Source organism: Vipera ursinii (assembly GCF_947247035.1).
Source record: "Vipera ursinii genome assembly, chromosome: 4".
NCBI classification, from domain to species: domain Eukaryota; kingdom Metazoa; phylum Chordata; class Lepidosauria; order Squamata; family Viperidae; genus Vipera; species Vipera ursinii.
In genome coordinates, this window is record NC_139514.1 from 113,849,772 (window position 1) to 113,865,973 (window position 16,202).

At 41.7% G+C, this 16,202-nt stretch overlaps 1 protein-coding gene across 1 annotated transcript in view; it reads right to left on the bottom strand.

Moving 5' to 3' along the window:
• The window catches only part of TDRD3 (tudor domain containing 3), a gene marked incomplete at its 3' end in the record, with an annotated part of 60,198 nt that overhangs the window by 16,134 nt on the left and 27,862 nt on the right, over positions 1 to 16,202 (bottom strand). The window contains exons 4-8 of the mRNA XM_083362571.1: positions 12,761 to 12,921; positions 8,925 to 9,066; positions 6,191 to 6,262; positions 3,362 to 3,511; positions 1,077 to 1,214 (exon numbers count right to left, since the gene is read on the bottom strand). Of these exons, the coding sequence (XP_083218697.1) occupies positions 1,077 to 1,214; positions 3,362 to 3,511; positions 6,191 to 6,262; positions 8,925 to 9,066; positions 12,761 to 12,921 (663 nt within the window). The remainder of the gene's footprint in view (positions 1 to 1,076; positions 1,215 to 3,361; positions 3,512 to 6,190; positions 6,263 to 8,924; positions 9,067 to 12,760; positions 12,922 to 16,202) is intronic.

Below are 16,202 nucleotides of genomic sequence, written 5' to 3' on the forward strand. Positions count from 1 at the left end.
ATTTCATCAATAAAACTAAAAAAACTCAATCGATGAAATGTAGGTCGGTGTGTGAGATAGCTGGTAATTTCTGGAATCAAGTTCAACTTATGCCTTCCTCCGGAAGTTGTGAGTGCCCCAACACTGGAAGGTTTTAAGAAGAGATTGGACAAACATTTGTCTGAAATGGTATAGGGTTTCCTGCCTGAGCAGGGGGTTGGACTAGATGACCTCCAAGGTCCCTTCCAATTCTGTCTATTCTATTCTATTTTTATTCTTATTCTACTTCTATTCTATTCTTCTATTCTATTCTATTATTCTTCTATTCCATTCCATTCCCTATTCTATTCTATTCTATTCTATTCTATTCTATTCTATTCTATTCTATTCTTCCATTCCATTCCATTCCATTCCATTCCACTCTACTCTACTCTACTCTACTCTACTCTACTCTACTCTACTCTACTCTACCCTACCCTACCCTACCCTACCCTACCCTACCCTACCCTACCCTACCCTACCCTATTCTCTTTGTATTTCTGGTCGGTGCAGGAAGCATCAGATGCTGAATTAACGATTACATAAAACAAGAGTTGGAAGAGATCTTGGAGATCTTCTAGTCCAACCCCCTGCTCAGGCAGAAAACCCTACACCATTTCAGACAAGTGGCTGCCCAGTCTCTTCTTAAAAACTTCCAACGTCGGAGCACCCACAACTTCTCAAGACAAGTCGGTCCACTGATTAATTGTTCTAACTGTCAGAAAATTTCTCCTTAGTTCTAAGTTGATTCTCTCTTTGCTTACTTTCCATCTGTTGCTCCTTGTCCTGCCCTCAGGTGGTTTGCAGAATAGGTTGACCCCCACTCTTCTTTGTGGCAACCCGAGACATTGTAAGACTGTCAACCCTAGTCCTTCTGTCTATTAAACTAGCAATACGTAAATCCTGCAACAGTTCTTCACGTTTTAGCCTCCAGTTCCCTAATCATCTTTGTTGCTCTTCTCTGCAATCAGTCACAATAACCGATTGAACACCACGACCGTTTCCTACAATGTGGAGAAGATATTCTTTTTTTTTTGGGGGGGGGGTGTGTATCTTACCAATTCACGATAGACACCTTCATTTTTTCCTTCAGGCTTCGTCTTCTCCTTCTGGAATACGTCTCTGCATCGATTCCCTCCAGCATTCAAACTGAGATTGCTTCTGTTGCTGCTGCCACCACCGCCGAAAGTCTTGGTCTTTAGAGAAGAGAACCACGCTTTATTAACGCCGCTGCCACGTATTTCTAAAGTGACTTATAAGCCAAGCACACGCGTGTTCTGTCCCAGCCTATGTGAATCCTTGTTATGCTCACAAGGAGAAACCCCTCTTCTAAGATACAGGCAGGAACCGCAAGAAAAAAACAACCCCTTTTATTCTCACAGACCTGAGTCAATGTCCAAGGCAAACAAACACAGTCCACAGAAACTCAAACCTCAACATGAACGGTTGCCTTCGGCAACCAGCACCTCCCACCCCTTCCCTTTTATAATTCAGCCAAGGCGTGGCTTCCTAATGCCTTCTCCTTTGCCTTTGGAGCCGCCCCATTGCATTCCTCTGTCCTACTCGCTTCTCTTGCCTGCGCTTTCATGCATCCTGGATTTGTCCCAACTGTTCTGCATCACTGTCCAACTCAGGCTCCCAGCACAGCTGTGTCTCAGCCTGAGTGCGAGTAGAGGGGCCAGGCTCCTTGTCCAACTGTAAGTCTTGGAGCTCCTCAGAGCCTTCCTCAGACTCTAATGTCACTGCAGGCCCCTCCTCCTCATGATTCCTCAGACTCCTCATCTGATTCCTCCTCATCTGATTCCTCAGACTCAGCTGCCGGATCCACTGGCTGGCAAGGAATCACAACACAATAGCTCCTCGGTGCCTTAGGTTTAAATGAGCATTGTAAGGGAAGTAACATTTCTTGACTGAGAATATGAATTTGGTATCTCATAATACTTCCCTTGAGAGCCCTTGTTGTCTTTCTCATAATTAGTTGCCATCAGGTCAGATCTGACTTCAGACAATTGTACAGTCAAATACTAACCATCTTGACCTTTCTCCATTTATCTATAGTTCTTTCAATAATATTTCAGTAATTTTATTGATCGCTTCCATCCAGCTTGCCCACTCGTTCCCCTTCTGCTATTTCCCTCAACCTTACTAACATAATTATTTTATCTATTCTGATACCTGCTCTTATAATATGCTCGAAATCACGGCAGTTAACAATGGTTGTTAAGGGAATCTGGCTCTTCTGCTGACTTTTGTCAAAAGGTCGTAAAGGGGGATCACATGATCCCAGAAGACACACGCCAGCAGCCGAGCATCTGAATTTTGATAACGTCATCCATGGGGATGCTGCAATGGTCCTTAAGTGTGAAACCATCTTAAGTCGCAGTTCTCAGTGCCATTGTAACTTTGAACGGTTACTAAATGAATGCTTTTAAATCAAGGACTAGCTGTATCTCAATGTGTACCAATTGGGTGGGGAACAGGACCAATAGGGCCTGATTTGTGCAGCTGGTATAGCACTAGCCCAGAGGTCCCCAACCTTTTGGACACCTTGGATACCAGGGACCAGTTCCGTGGAGAGAAGTTTTTCCGCAGACCGGAGGGTGTGTGGTTTTGTGTGCTGCCTGCATCTCATGGATTGCGCTTTGCTTGTTTGTGCGATCCAGTTGCTGGAATGCCACGGACCGGTACTGGTCCACAGACCGGGGGTTGGGGACCCCCGAACTAGCCTACAGAATCTAGTAAAACGTTGCCACTCACACAAATCAAGAAGCTTCCATTCAAATACCACAGTCTCCTAAACACAAGTCACCGTGGTCAAATCAAATACTCAAGAGTGATAAATGTATTAATGCTATTCAGGTTTCAGGGAAGATTTATAAGACTTATAGGGTAGGAAGGAAAGTTGGAGGCGTACGTAGAAATGCCATGTAATTTTTCAGCAGAGCAGTTTATGACACGGGATACGTCATGCTGTGCGTTATCAAATGCAAAATGCTTCACTAATGGTAGTGTTATTAGCCTTAAGCATACATTCTCGGAATACCTTCTCTTAGGGTTTTTCCCTTCCAAAGACCAAATTGTAACACAGATTTTTTTTAAAGAAAACATGTACCCTTTTAACCCCAATGTTTCTTAAGATATACACAGAATAAAAGTCTGTCTATTCCAAGATTGCTTTTTTCTTCTTCAGTAATTCACACTTAACATCCTAAGCCCAGTACTTTAAAAACGGCCTGCTCTTGATGGATCACAGCAAACAGCTTTTCCATAAGTGGTTAAGATCTGTCCCGAGATCATTCGTGTATTGTTTCAAAACAAAAAGACAAGAGGCATTCGTTCTAACCTCCTTGCTTTTTGCAACTTCAGCAATAGCAGCGGTCCGCTGTTTTTCAAATTCGTCGTTGTCGCCCATCGGCTTAGCCACGTTTGTGACCTGCAGGGTTTTCCGGTGGTCCAACTCCTTGCTGTCCACTTGAAGCTGAGATACGCATCTCTGGCGACGCAAAAGCAGATTTAAGCAAGAGATAAACCTACAACGTGTTTTAAGTCTTCGTGTGTAAAAACAAACCAACCAACAAAACGATCATTTACTTGGGAGTTGAATCTAAGCCAGGACCTGTCCTTGGCATCTGCCAAAGCAGATTTTGGCAATCAGAGAAGGAATGGAGGACAGGGTCCTCGCGTTCGTGATGGGGAACTAGCACTGGTGATAAGAAAGAATTGTGCGGCGTAATAATAATAAAAAAAAGGGTTAGCACTGAGGTTACATTGTCCCTACATCAATTTTATCGCCAGAGCGATCGGCTTAGAAACGGCGAGCTGAAATAATAACCAATAGACTAAAAAGAAGGGGCTGAGAAGGAAGGGAGGAAGGAAAAAAGAGCCTTGGTGGAGCAGTGGGCTAATGCCTCCTTAAGTAACACCAGCTGCCTGCAATGAGTGCAGGTTCGCATCCCACCAGGCTCAAGGTTGACTCAGCCTTCCATCCTTCCGAGGTAGGTAAAATGAGGACCCAGATTGTTGGGGGCAATTAAGCTGACTTTGTAATAATGCCGGTTGGGGGGGTGTGTGTGTGAAAGCCCTAATAAGCAGGCATATACATAGAATGAAGGCTACTGCTAAGCTTGTAAACCGCCCTGAGTCTTCAGAGAAGGGCGGGATATAAATGGAATTAAAATAAATAAATAAAATAAAAACCTCAGTGCGGTTACAAGATTGCCAGCAGGTGGGAGAATTTCACCTAGCCCTTTAAAGCAGGCAAAAAGAAAGGTTTGTTCTAAGCATTTCCATGCACTGGCGCCGATGCTGTGATCAGCGTTCAGAAGCTCTTGGCAGGGAGCAGGAAATTTCACCTTCCTTTCTCTCAAAATGTGTCTTCCTGACAGGGGTGTGGCTAGCAAGCATGCGGGCCCAGGAGCTTCCCATAAACCAACCCCTTCCCTCTTTGGGGGAAAATGCAGTTTCAGACGATTGAAAATGGAGCGAAACAAGTCATAACAAACTGGGATGGACTGATTTTAATTTACTCTTTGTAATACCTCCCTCTCTTCCTTCCTTCTTTCCGTTCTTTCCTTCCTTCTTCCTTCAGGTTTCTCTTTCTTTCCTCCCTCCCTTCCCTTCTTTCCTTCATCTCTTTCTTTCTTTCTTCTTTCCTTTTCCCTTCTTCTTTTCCCTAGCCACACGGCTCACCAATCCAGCATATAATAGAACTTTATCTAATCACTCTTTCTTTCCTCCCTCCCTCCCTTCCCTTTTTTCCTTCATCTCTTTCTTTCTTTCTTTCTTTCTTTCTTTCTTTCTTTCTTTCTTTCTTTCTTTTTCTTCTTCTTTCCCTTTCCCATGAGGAGGTATGTAACAGAACGTATCTAATCACTTTTTGTTTTACTTTCCAGTCTGGCACGCAGGCTGCTCAGGTGGTGGGACTGAGGGATAAAATGCCACAAAAGCGCATGATCCTGGACTTTGGATAGTAGCAACCCTAACTACCAAGTGAGCAGGTAAAGCAGGTGGCAAAGCTCCATTAGGGTGAGTAAAGCTCTCCAACCTTCCATCTTCTGACTTCATCCCCGCTGCTACAAACGCTTACACGGACTGAGGGGCCCTTGGTGCTCTCTGAACTTGGATTTGTGGTTTGTTTTTTTTTCTTGCAGACGTTTCATTGCCCAACTTAGGTTACATCCTCGATGCTAGAAACGCCTGCAAGAAAACTGCCAGATTTAGAGAGCACCAAGGATCCCACAGTTCAGCCCTGAGCTACAGCTACAAATATTCTCTTGTACTGGCTTAAACGTATTTATTCAGCAAAGAATTTGTAAACCTTCTAGGTTTTTAAATGTCAGCTTCAAAACAAAACAAAAATATTCAAATTATGTAATATTGCAGGAGGGGAAAAAACCTGTTGGAATATAGAGAAGTTATTCTCCACAAAAGACGAACTCTTTCAGTTATGAAGAGTACCTATTATCCTTCTCATCATTTCATCTTTCCCATTACCTATTTCCTCAGCTTCTTACGACTATAACTTGGTTGCCTGATTTCTGTTGCTTGCCTTTATTTAGTATCCTATTATGATTTGTGTCGTTTGCTTATTTAGCAGCCTATGATTATCCCCGAGTTTTTATCTTATGATTTATGATGATTGTATTTTTATGCTCATAATTTATCACTTGTTTGTATGTACGCTGAGAGCTTACGCATCGGAGACAAATTCCTTGGCTGTCCTATCACACTTGGCCGATAGAAGAATTGAATTCCGTTCTGTTCTGTTGCTCTACACCAGACATGTCAAACACAAGGCCCGAGGGCCGGATCCGGCCCGCGAAGTGGTTTCATGCGGCCCACGAAGGCATCCTGGAAACAGTGAGGGAACGGCCCCCACTGCCTTGGCCCTGGCCCAGAGACCCTCCTTCTGCCAGAGGCCCTCAGATCTGTCCCACTCCTGCCCAGGCCCCCATAGGCACCCTTGATATGAACGATGTAGAGCTGGCCACGCCCACCCAGTAGGCCATACCCACTCTAGCCACGCCCACCCAGTAGGCCACGCCCACCCGGCCCCCTGAGGGCAACCGCAATGCTGATGCGGCCCTCAATGAAATTGAGTTTGACACCCCTGCTCTACACAGTCTGAAGATGGCAATGACGATGTGCAAGACCAAAAAAAAACATATCATACCTGTCCAAAAGGGAGAAACGGAGGAGGTCCTCCTTCTGTTCCTATGTTACTTCTGTTGTGTTTGGATAAACTCTGAAAGATGAAGCAGTTTTCATTAACTGATAAGGGGGGAAAGTGGTAGCAAACACAGATAGCACTGCTGTACACTGCTGACAACACATCATTTCATGCTGTCGCTGGAAGCTTCTCACTCACTGCTTAAATGCTGTTCTGAAGACTCTTGATATCTCTTCCACATCGCCATTAAAAACAGAGGAAGGCTTGAAATAAATGAAAACACACATTTGTGTGTCTGTGTGTGTGCGCGCACACACACACACACACACACACACACACACACACACACACCTACGAAAGCAAAATGACTGTTTAGTCCATAATGGAGTTTAATGGCATGGCTGACTGCCCTTATCTCTAAGAAAATAAGCAGGATGAATGGATAGATACTGGAGAGAGAGAGAGAGAGACAGACAGACACAGATAGAGATAGACAGACAGACAGACAGACAGACAGACAGGTAAGATAGATAGATAGATAGATAGATAGATAGATAGATAGATAGATAGATAGATAGATAGATAGACAGACAGACAGACAGACAGACAGACAGACAGACAGACAGACAGACAGACAGACAGATAGACAGATAGATGATGGATGGATGGGATGGGATGGGATGGGATGGGATAGGATAGACGGGCAGGCAGGCACGTATGAGAGAGAGAGAGAGAGAGAGAAACAGACAGACACACATGATAGGTAGGTAGATATAGACAGACAAGAAAGAAAGAAAGAAAGAAAGAAAGAAAGAAAGAAAGAAAGAAAGAAAGAAAGAAAGAAAGAAAGAAAGAAAGAAAGAAAGAAAGAAAAGACAGACAGATGGGCGGGCAGGCAGGCAGGTATGAGAGAGAGAGAGAGAGAGAGAGAGAGAGACAGACAGACAGACAGACAGACAGACACAATAGGTAGGTAGGTAGGTAGGCAGGCAGGCAGATATAGACAGACAGGATAGATAGATAGACAAACACGATAGGTAGGTAGGTAGATAGGTAGGTAGATAGGTAGGTAGATAGGCAGGCAGGCAGATATAGACAGACAGATAGATAGATAGATAGATAGATAGATAGATAGATAGATAGATAGATAATGTTACGTAGGTAGGCAGACAGAGTTTTACCCTAAAAACAAAGGTATAATCAAGATTTGCTATGGAAAGGCTACAAAAAACTGAATATGTTTCATACTTTGCACAATACTGCTCTAATGAGCAGGGGACACCGGGGGCTTGCTAGCCAATGGTTCAGGGATCATTGTATATTTTTAAATCTCCCTTCCCCTCTTTTTTATGTTTTGTTGACAAGTGGGATGTGTTTCTGCACATGGCATTATTATTTGATTCATCCTGCAAGCAAGAACCACCCATAATAGGCAGGGAAAGGGATATCTTTGGGGATGAAGTTTTGTTACTTCCTTAGTAAATCTGGGGTCTGAAAGAAGGATTTGTCACTGGTCTCTGGCTAGTTTTGTGCCTCAGAACAAGTTCCTGTGTGCAACACGCAAAACGCTTGCCACTGATTTGCTCAAGGGCTTCCGCTGAGGAATGAAAATAACTTGCTGGGCTGCCTGATAAAAAGGAAAACTGAATGTCACCTGGCTTATTGTGACCAGAAAGGTGTACAGTTCAGGGAGAAAAACAACAGTGCGAGACTAATGCACAAATGTTGTTTTAACACATGTTCCAAGACCAATAGCGTTTCTGCCTTTGTCATTCATTGATCCAACACCTTGTGTATTCATTCAGGTCCTTCAAAGCAGTATTCCAAGTGTGGCCTTACCAAGGCATTGGTAAAGTGGTATAAGATAAGATGTATGAGACAGACCAGACCAAAAAAACAAACACCGTGTAGACCTAAAGCTACTTCCATTAGAATAGCTACCTTGCGATGAGTGTGCTTGCTCTTTTATCCCTTATGTTGGGTGGTGAGGGAAATGTTATTTCTTATTGCTAGTGCAAGCCACGATCGTCTTGCTTCTTGCCTTGGTAACGGAGCTTCCCTCTGTCCATCAAGCCTATTCCCCTTATCGGTGTTTCTGAAACTTGGCAATTTTAAGACCCACAGACTTCAAGTTTCCAAACTGGCTGGGGAATTCTAGGGGTGGAAGTCCACAGTTGCCAAATTTGAGAAATTCTGCTCTCCGCTCTCTACAGTAAACAGGATAAGAACAATGTTTAATTTAATTTAACTGAAGTTCATTATTCCTGCTCTGATTACTCATAACCAAAAAGACGACGCTGGCATCCATCTGGTAACGTATGTGTGTATTTTTTCCCCCTCTTCGAAAATCCTTAGGAGGTAGGATTTAAATAAAGAATCTAACTGCAAAACCACTAGGCATGTCCAAGAAATAATTCAGAGGAGACAAGCAACTGTTTGTTTATAAACTGTTGTTTATAAAGAGAAGAATGAGATGAACATTACTTCATTTCCTCGGGCATTTTTTATCTGATGCTTCGGAAAGCCAATAAAATTGACCTGACTCTAAATTATCTAGATTTAAATACTGCCACTTCCATGGAAATGTTTTCCAGGGGAAGATAAAATATGACAAGTCGCTATCATAAAAAAAACAAAGCAAAAAAAAAAAAAGACAACATCCTTAAATGTGTCCAACAAGTCATAGCTGGAGTCTAACATTTGGCTTAAGGTAGGAAAATGCATCATGTTACCTCACCCTTTGCAACTCCCATTTTTCAATCAGATGTTCCACTTCACCTCCTAGAACCACCGTGTTGCTGTCGTCCAAAAGGAGAAAGCCATTTTTCACTTCCACGATTCCCAGCAGCTTAATTTTTGTTCCAGGAGGCGTGTTCAGACTACATGCAAAAAACAAAACAAAAAAAATAAATAAATCTACAAGTGTTAGGATGAGATGGCATTATTCAAGTTACGTTGATCTAATTCGACTCAAGCGCGACGGTCTGAATTATTTTGTACGCGTTCTCTGTTAGTTCGAACACTGGCTGTGTACAGCACGGTGAAACCACGCTGCGTTGTTTTAACAATTTGATAAAAAAATAATGCCCACTCTGCAAGCAAAATAACTCGTCTGTATTTGACGAGGTAGCTGAAAGCCATGGGAAATATGTCGGCTATCACTACCGCTTTATCCAGGAAGTGTCAGAATCCATCTCTGTCCTTCTTCTGACAGCAGTCTTTGAAAACATGGCTTGCTGTACAATTTCCATCGAGTTGTATCCATTGTTCATTGTCAAAGCCGGGAAACCGAAAACACAATTTCAAGCCACAAGATCTAAAACAAAACATCTATCATTTTCGGCTGCCGAGTACATCCGTCAAAATAGACAGAATATTGAGGAAAATCAACTCTCAATCATTTTAAAGATCTAGTTGAGGGGACGGTAACTTGGGCAAGAATGACGCCTATTGAGGGAAACAGAAGAACAGCATCTGTAGCCACAATCCAAAAGGTATAAGACGGTAGCAAATTTCTTCAGAGAAATAAAAAAAATTCCTTTTCTTTAACACCCTAAAGAACTTTCTTGGCAACTAGAAGGTATGGATTCAGAAGGGCCTTTTTCCAGGATGCCTTTCTAGCTCAGTTTACAATTTAAATTTTTTTGTTTGTTTGTTTTTTGTTGTGGGGGGCTCCCATCCAACTATTAATCCTGCTGGACCCTACTTAGCTTTTCATACCAGAGAAGGTCAGACAAGCTCCTAAACTGAGGCAGCCATCTTAGCAGAGTTGCAATAAGATATTAGGTAATATGACTTCGGTATGACCTTGAGAATTACAGCACGGGCCCTCCCTCCATAAACCCAGGTCTACAGAAAACAAGATCATCTATTTTTTTTTTATTATTATTATTATTATTATTATTATTATTATTATTATTATTATTATTATTATTATTATTATTATTAATTATTATTATTACATAAAACTTTTATTCATTAAACATGAACCTCAGTCAACTGAACACTCAAACTGACTGGCACTAATGGTTGACATGGGTTGTTACCAGCATCCTAGGTATCAACCAGGTATCTCCTTAAAATGTATTATTATTATTATTATTATTATTATTATTATTATTATTATTATTATTATTATTATTATTATTAATTATTATTATTATTATTACATAAAACTTTTATTCATTAAACATGAACCTCAGTCAACTGAACACTCAAATTGACTGGCACTAATGGTTGACATGGGTTGCTGCCAGCATCCTAGGTATGAACCAGGTATCTCCTTAAAATGTAAGATGTTCCGAGTAGCGCAGTTTTTTGTAGCTTTGCTGGAGTTATTGCAGGAAGCTGCAATTTCTTGATGTATTTTTTGCAAAGTTTTTGGACATGGTTCCCAGTGCCCCGATGACAATGGGTGTCACCGTTACATGTTTCATCCATAATCGCACAGTTTCGATGGCCAGGTTGTGGTATTTCCTAATTTTTTCCACTTCTTTGTCTTCAACTCTGGCATCTCCTGGTTCAGCGATATCAATCAACTGTACACTTCGGTTCTCTATTACTGCGATATCTGGTGTGTTGTGTTCCAAATGGCGATCTGCCTGTATTCGGAAGTCCCACAAGATCTTCACCCTCTCATTCTTGACAACTTTTTCCACCCTATGTTTCCACGACTTTTCAGACACAGGCAAGTCGTACTTTTTACACAATGCCCAGTGGATTAGTTTAGCTGCTGCTGCTGCTATTATTATTATTATTATTATTATTATTATTATTATTATTATTATTATTATTATTATTATTATTATCGAAAGAAAGTAGAGTTCATCAAATACCTCCTTCCCAAGTATCATGGATTTCTTTTGACTTCATACTCTCATCTTCAGGCTGAAATTCTCTGAAAACTGGCCAAACTTACAAACTGTAATAGACAGGCTTAACTCTGAGAAGTATCCAGACAAAGCCAGGGAGAAAATTTCCCATAATACGCAGTAATATCCAGAAGCAGAATTTGTTTACTGCAGAATACGATCATAGGTGGGTAAATGATCAGGGTATTGTAGAGGGGAAAAAAAAACACAAAAGCCTCCGGAGGCGTGGTGGGGAGGTGGTGTTACGACTGCCACCCGCACTACGCCATGCTTTGCTTGCTACCAGTCTGCTGTACACGGGGGGGGGGGGAATTGTGGGGTGAGATAAGGGGGGGGTTAGTAGGAGAGGAACTGAAACTAACCATCGTGCCATTCCCCCCCAGCCCAGCGGTTCCCAGGTCACACTATGGAATCCAGCACCGCCCAAACCGCAAAGACAGGGACTGTCACCCAATCCGATTGGACACTTGAGATAACCAATGGGGGTGGTTGGGACTAAGGGAGAAGTGCTTTGGGCGCGAAAAATCTGGGGATCCGGCTTTGCATCTCTGCAACCATTTAGCTCTAGTAAAGTGTACTTTTGGCTAACAATGGATTCGAGCGACTTTCTCTTCTGATTGACCAAGTTGGGATGATTGACAGGTAGTCTGAAAGCGGTACAGTTCAGCTAAAAATGCATCATTTCCAAAAAAAAAAAAATCTTAATTCCCACAAGGTTAAAACCCCACTTAAATCTCAAAAAAATAAGAGTCTGGACCTTTCCCCTTGCCCAAGCCTAATTTAAACCACTCAAACCTCTATAGGCATAATTTTATCAGAGCGATTCCTGTAGGCAGAGCTATTTTTCTGCAGTTACTAGTGATGCCGGGACAATTCATGTCCTTGAAATTATTATGCAAAAGTAGCCCACAACTGGGGGGGAGGGGGCGAGGGAAATACACCAAGCTTTTTTGTAAAATGAATAGGAATATTTTGGGTTTTAAGCCCAACAGAGTTGGAAGCTTGCAAGCCATTTTTTTAAACAACTATTTCATCTGTGGGTGTAAATATATTAATAGTATACTGCTCAAAAAAATAAAGGGAACACTTAAACACAATGTACTGTATTTAATAGTAAGATGTCTTATTTTATGTTCCCTTTATTTTTTTTGAGCAGTATATTTTCATAGCATCGGTAAAATTAAATTGGAAAGTGGAAACTGAGACGTGAGCTGTAATTTTATCGGTAATAAAGCTACCGAACTACCGATTTGCCTCTAGCAGGAACTGCCGCTACTTTTACCTAAAAAGCAGCTTACGAATAACGGCAGGGAAACGCCTTTGTTCAAAAAACAGGCAAATTAAATATTATGAACGCTACTTCCCTTCGGCAGGCTTTAGTGAAAATTGATAGCACATCAGTAATGAACTTCAGCTCATTCCAACAAACAGCTCAATAAATCTGACCTATAAACGTTTTCTCTCTCTGGCCCAAATTCTATCTATCCTGTACCATAAACCCTCGCTGAGCTATCCAAGAAACCTGAAGGAGAAACTTTAATTATGATATTGTTGCACCTAAATTCAACTTTCATAAGCAGCCAGGCTTGGCAGTATATACCGACAAATAATTGTTTGGTAGGGGTAACTCTTCGGCACTGCAAAGATCTGATGTGTAAAAAGCTGCAGGAGTCATCATAAAGCACAAATAAGCCCCATTTACCTTATTTTTGACATGTAAGTATACTCTATTGCCGTGCAGCTGGTGTGTCCGTCGGTCATCTGCAAGCGCAGCATTCTGGGGGCCACCAAAGATTCTTCATTGTCCTTCGGAGCAGCAATATTGCGGATTTTTTGAATCTGCAGCACACAGGGGCCTTCTAGCTGTGAAGACAAGGGGGAAAAAAATAAACCATATAAAAATTGTTCCGACTCAGACCCACGAACATAAGCATTTATTTATTTATTTTTATTACATTTATATCCCGCCCTTCTCCGAAGACTCAGGGTGGCTTACAAGCTTAGCAGTAGGCTTACAAGCTTAGAATGGCAAAAACGCTTTCGTCTAACTCATTCTCCAGTTTTGGCGCTGTTTTGTTTTGCTAGTAAGGGCACAATTGTCAAGCGCGGGGAAAATCAGGCAGTCCAGGCAGTTCAAAAGAATGTAAAATTTTATTGCAAGCTTCTGCTCTCTACAGGAATCTGAGCTACTATATGTCAAAGCAAATAGGCAGTAGATAAGAGGCAACGGGATTCTCGGTAGGCTGGACTTAAGATCCCTTGTGGGCGCGAAGGGATGCCAGACTGATGACGCTCTTGACCTCTCCCTCTGGCTCAACCTGGGCATCTCCTACAATATTTTGCCTACTATAATTACAAAGTTAGGATTTTCATACTGTTGAAAGAAAAATCTTCATCAGGGTCCAGTCCAAGCTGGGAATAAACCAAATGGAGACTGCGTTAGAAAGGAGGTTGTAGTTTATTGAAGAGCAGAACCACAGCAGCATGTGGCTCTGGGGCAGTTGACCACACGTTGCTGGGAATAGTAGGTTTCTATACCTTCTTGGGCTTTTGTGTTTGGACCTGTTCCTGTCTGAGGTTTTGCATTTCCTGTGTCATGTACTTTGACCTGATGTCAACGCTGCTAACACCGAATGTTCTTGCTTGACAAGAGATGAAGAAGCAGCTATTTTCATATGTTAAACTTGTGTATTACTTTAAGAGATAGGGTTAATGTTGGGAGGAGGGAGGAGGAAGATTGTACCTCAAGGCCATATGAAATTAAAGAAGATGAGAACTTGGTGGGTTGTCGAACAGAAGAGAAACTAATTCTTTAAATTAATTGGAGAATGTGATTAATGACAAAATTAGAAAGGTGGAGAATTGTGTTTAATATATTGTGCAAGGGGGCAGAGATTTCCGATTCCAGCTTCCTTCGAGCAAGCATTTGCCGGTGTATTAGGCTAAATAAAGGACTTTTAAGGTAAACAATGCCTCAGAGTCACTTGAAAAGCCCATACGTCGGAAACTTGACACCTGAGTCTGAGTGTGCCCTTTTTGTATTCTGATGGTGGTGGGCTAGTCCTATTATATCCTAAAAGTCATGTCCTGCTTTCCTGGGGCTGTGGCCGATGGCTATGTCCTGTGTTGGATGGGTGAGGGGTTATTGGTTCTAGGGATCTTTGTCTTTCTAATCCCATCAGCTCCAAGCTTCCTGGCTCCAGTTTTTCTGAAAGGATTATCAAATCTACATTTCTACAGACCTGGCATGCTGAGTTTCTGGCTGGGGCAGAGAGGCTGAGAGGTGTGTGTGTGTGTGTGCGCGCGCGCGTGTGCGCATGTTCTTACTATACTATTTCAAGTAATGCATTTAAGTTGTTTTATGAGGAAGGTCACCGACCTAATCTTAAAGCTCCAGCGTTATAGCTTTAGAGCTAAAAAAAATCACCCACCATTTCTAATTGAGCATTGTGAGGTGGTACCCAGATATTCTTGGCCTACTAATTGGAATTTTGAACACTTCTGCACTGGTGGATCATTTTAGGCAGAAGTTATCTGCTTCTGCTTCATGCCTCTACGTTCACCAAAACCCAAAGAAAGGATTACAATCTAGGAGATACAGAAACACCCCTGTGAAACAACTACCCAATTGTGTACTGTGTTATCACTTCAGGGAAGTTTTCTATGCTTTAGTTTAGTCACTTTAATACACTAAGGAAGATAAAAAGCGCTACTGAATTTCTCTCGATTCTTAAGCGGGAGATAAAAAAAATGTCCAATTATTGGTGAATGCATGGAGATTCTGTTTTTTGTTGTTGTTGTATATGCTTTCAAATGCCAGGGTCCCCCTGTACGACACAAGCAAACTGTCAGAATCCATTTATATCATATTCATAAATGTATGTTTAAAACATTATTCCATAGATTCTGCCATCTCCCGAAGAGGAGGAAACGGATGTGTATTGAACCGGTATTAGGCATTTCAAAGGAAAAGAGAAGCCTTTTGAATTGGGGAAACAAAAGTGGGGGCTAGCATCTGGCTTGTGTCACGGAAGAGAGCAATAAACATAAAAGGTCCTTAGTTCCTTTTTCCCCACGAGAGGGATGATACGAGGTAAATGATGGTGGACTGACCAAATGGGGTTAAGGGGGGTTAAACCGGGAACTCTTTATAAGGGTTTAGTTCGTGGAATAATAATAAGTCCTGTCTTGTATTCCTACAACCAAGCATGTCATAGTAAAGATTCTTTTTGGACTAGATTTGGCTCCAAGAGTTTTGTCTTCCTAAGACGTGGTTTGGGGTGGGTCCTGACACAAACAGACTTTGAAAATGAAGGGACTTTCTACTGCAGTCTGAAGAATATGCTCAGCAACCGTAAACCAATGCAGTATCCTCATAGTTATGACATCAAAATTCACAGGCTTGGTAACTGACTCATAATTATGAGGGCTGCAATGTTCTGAGTCTTTTGCAATCCCCTTTTGCGACCTTTGCGACTAGCAAAGTCAATACTTAACAACCGCAGCGATTCACACAACTGTGCTAAGAAAAGTTGTAAAATGGGTCAAAACTCACTTAACAACAGGGTTCAACTGTGGCTGTAAGGCAAGGAACTACCAGTATACCCGTACAAATACCTATTTTTTAAGACATGTTTAAAGAAGCTTTTTCATGTTAGATAGGCTGGACTCTTAAGTTATTTCTGCTGGGGGCAGGAGGGAGAATCATCTTAATACTTAAAGCTAAAAAAACAAACATTAGGTCTTACTTTTAATATAACCCAAAAAACAACACCACCAACAAACCCACATACCTACATTTCAAGCATATAACTAAGATTTTTAAAAGATATTTGCAGAAAAGATCCAACTTCCTAATCTAAAGTGTCCGAAGTAATCCAACAATACCTATCGGGGGGGGGGAGACTTTTCCTTGTTTTAGCTTTAAATTGGTGCAACCCATTTGAGGACATTGTTGGAAAATCCTTTTATATGCCCAACGATAAAATCCTTCCTTTTATACGCCCCATGATCACAAATGACCAGCCTGAACTATTTTAACTCTACAATAAAAAAGAAAAACCGTCACTGAAAAACTCTACATTATTTTTTTTTTCTTCAAGTTTAATCAAATACAGCCATCTGGTGGCTGAATCGTATTTTTA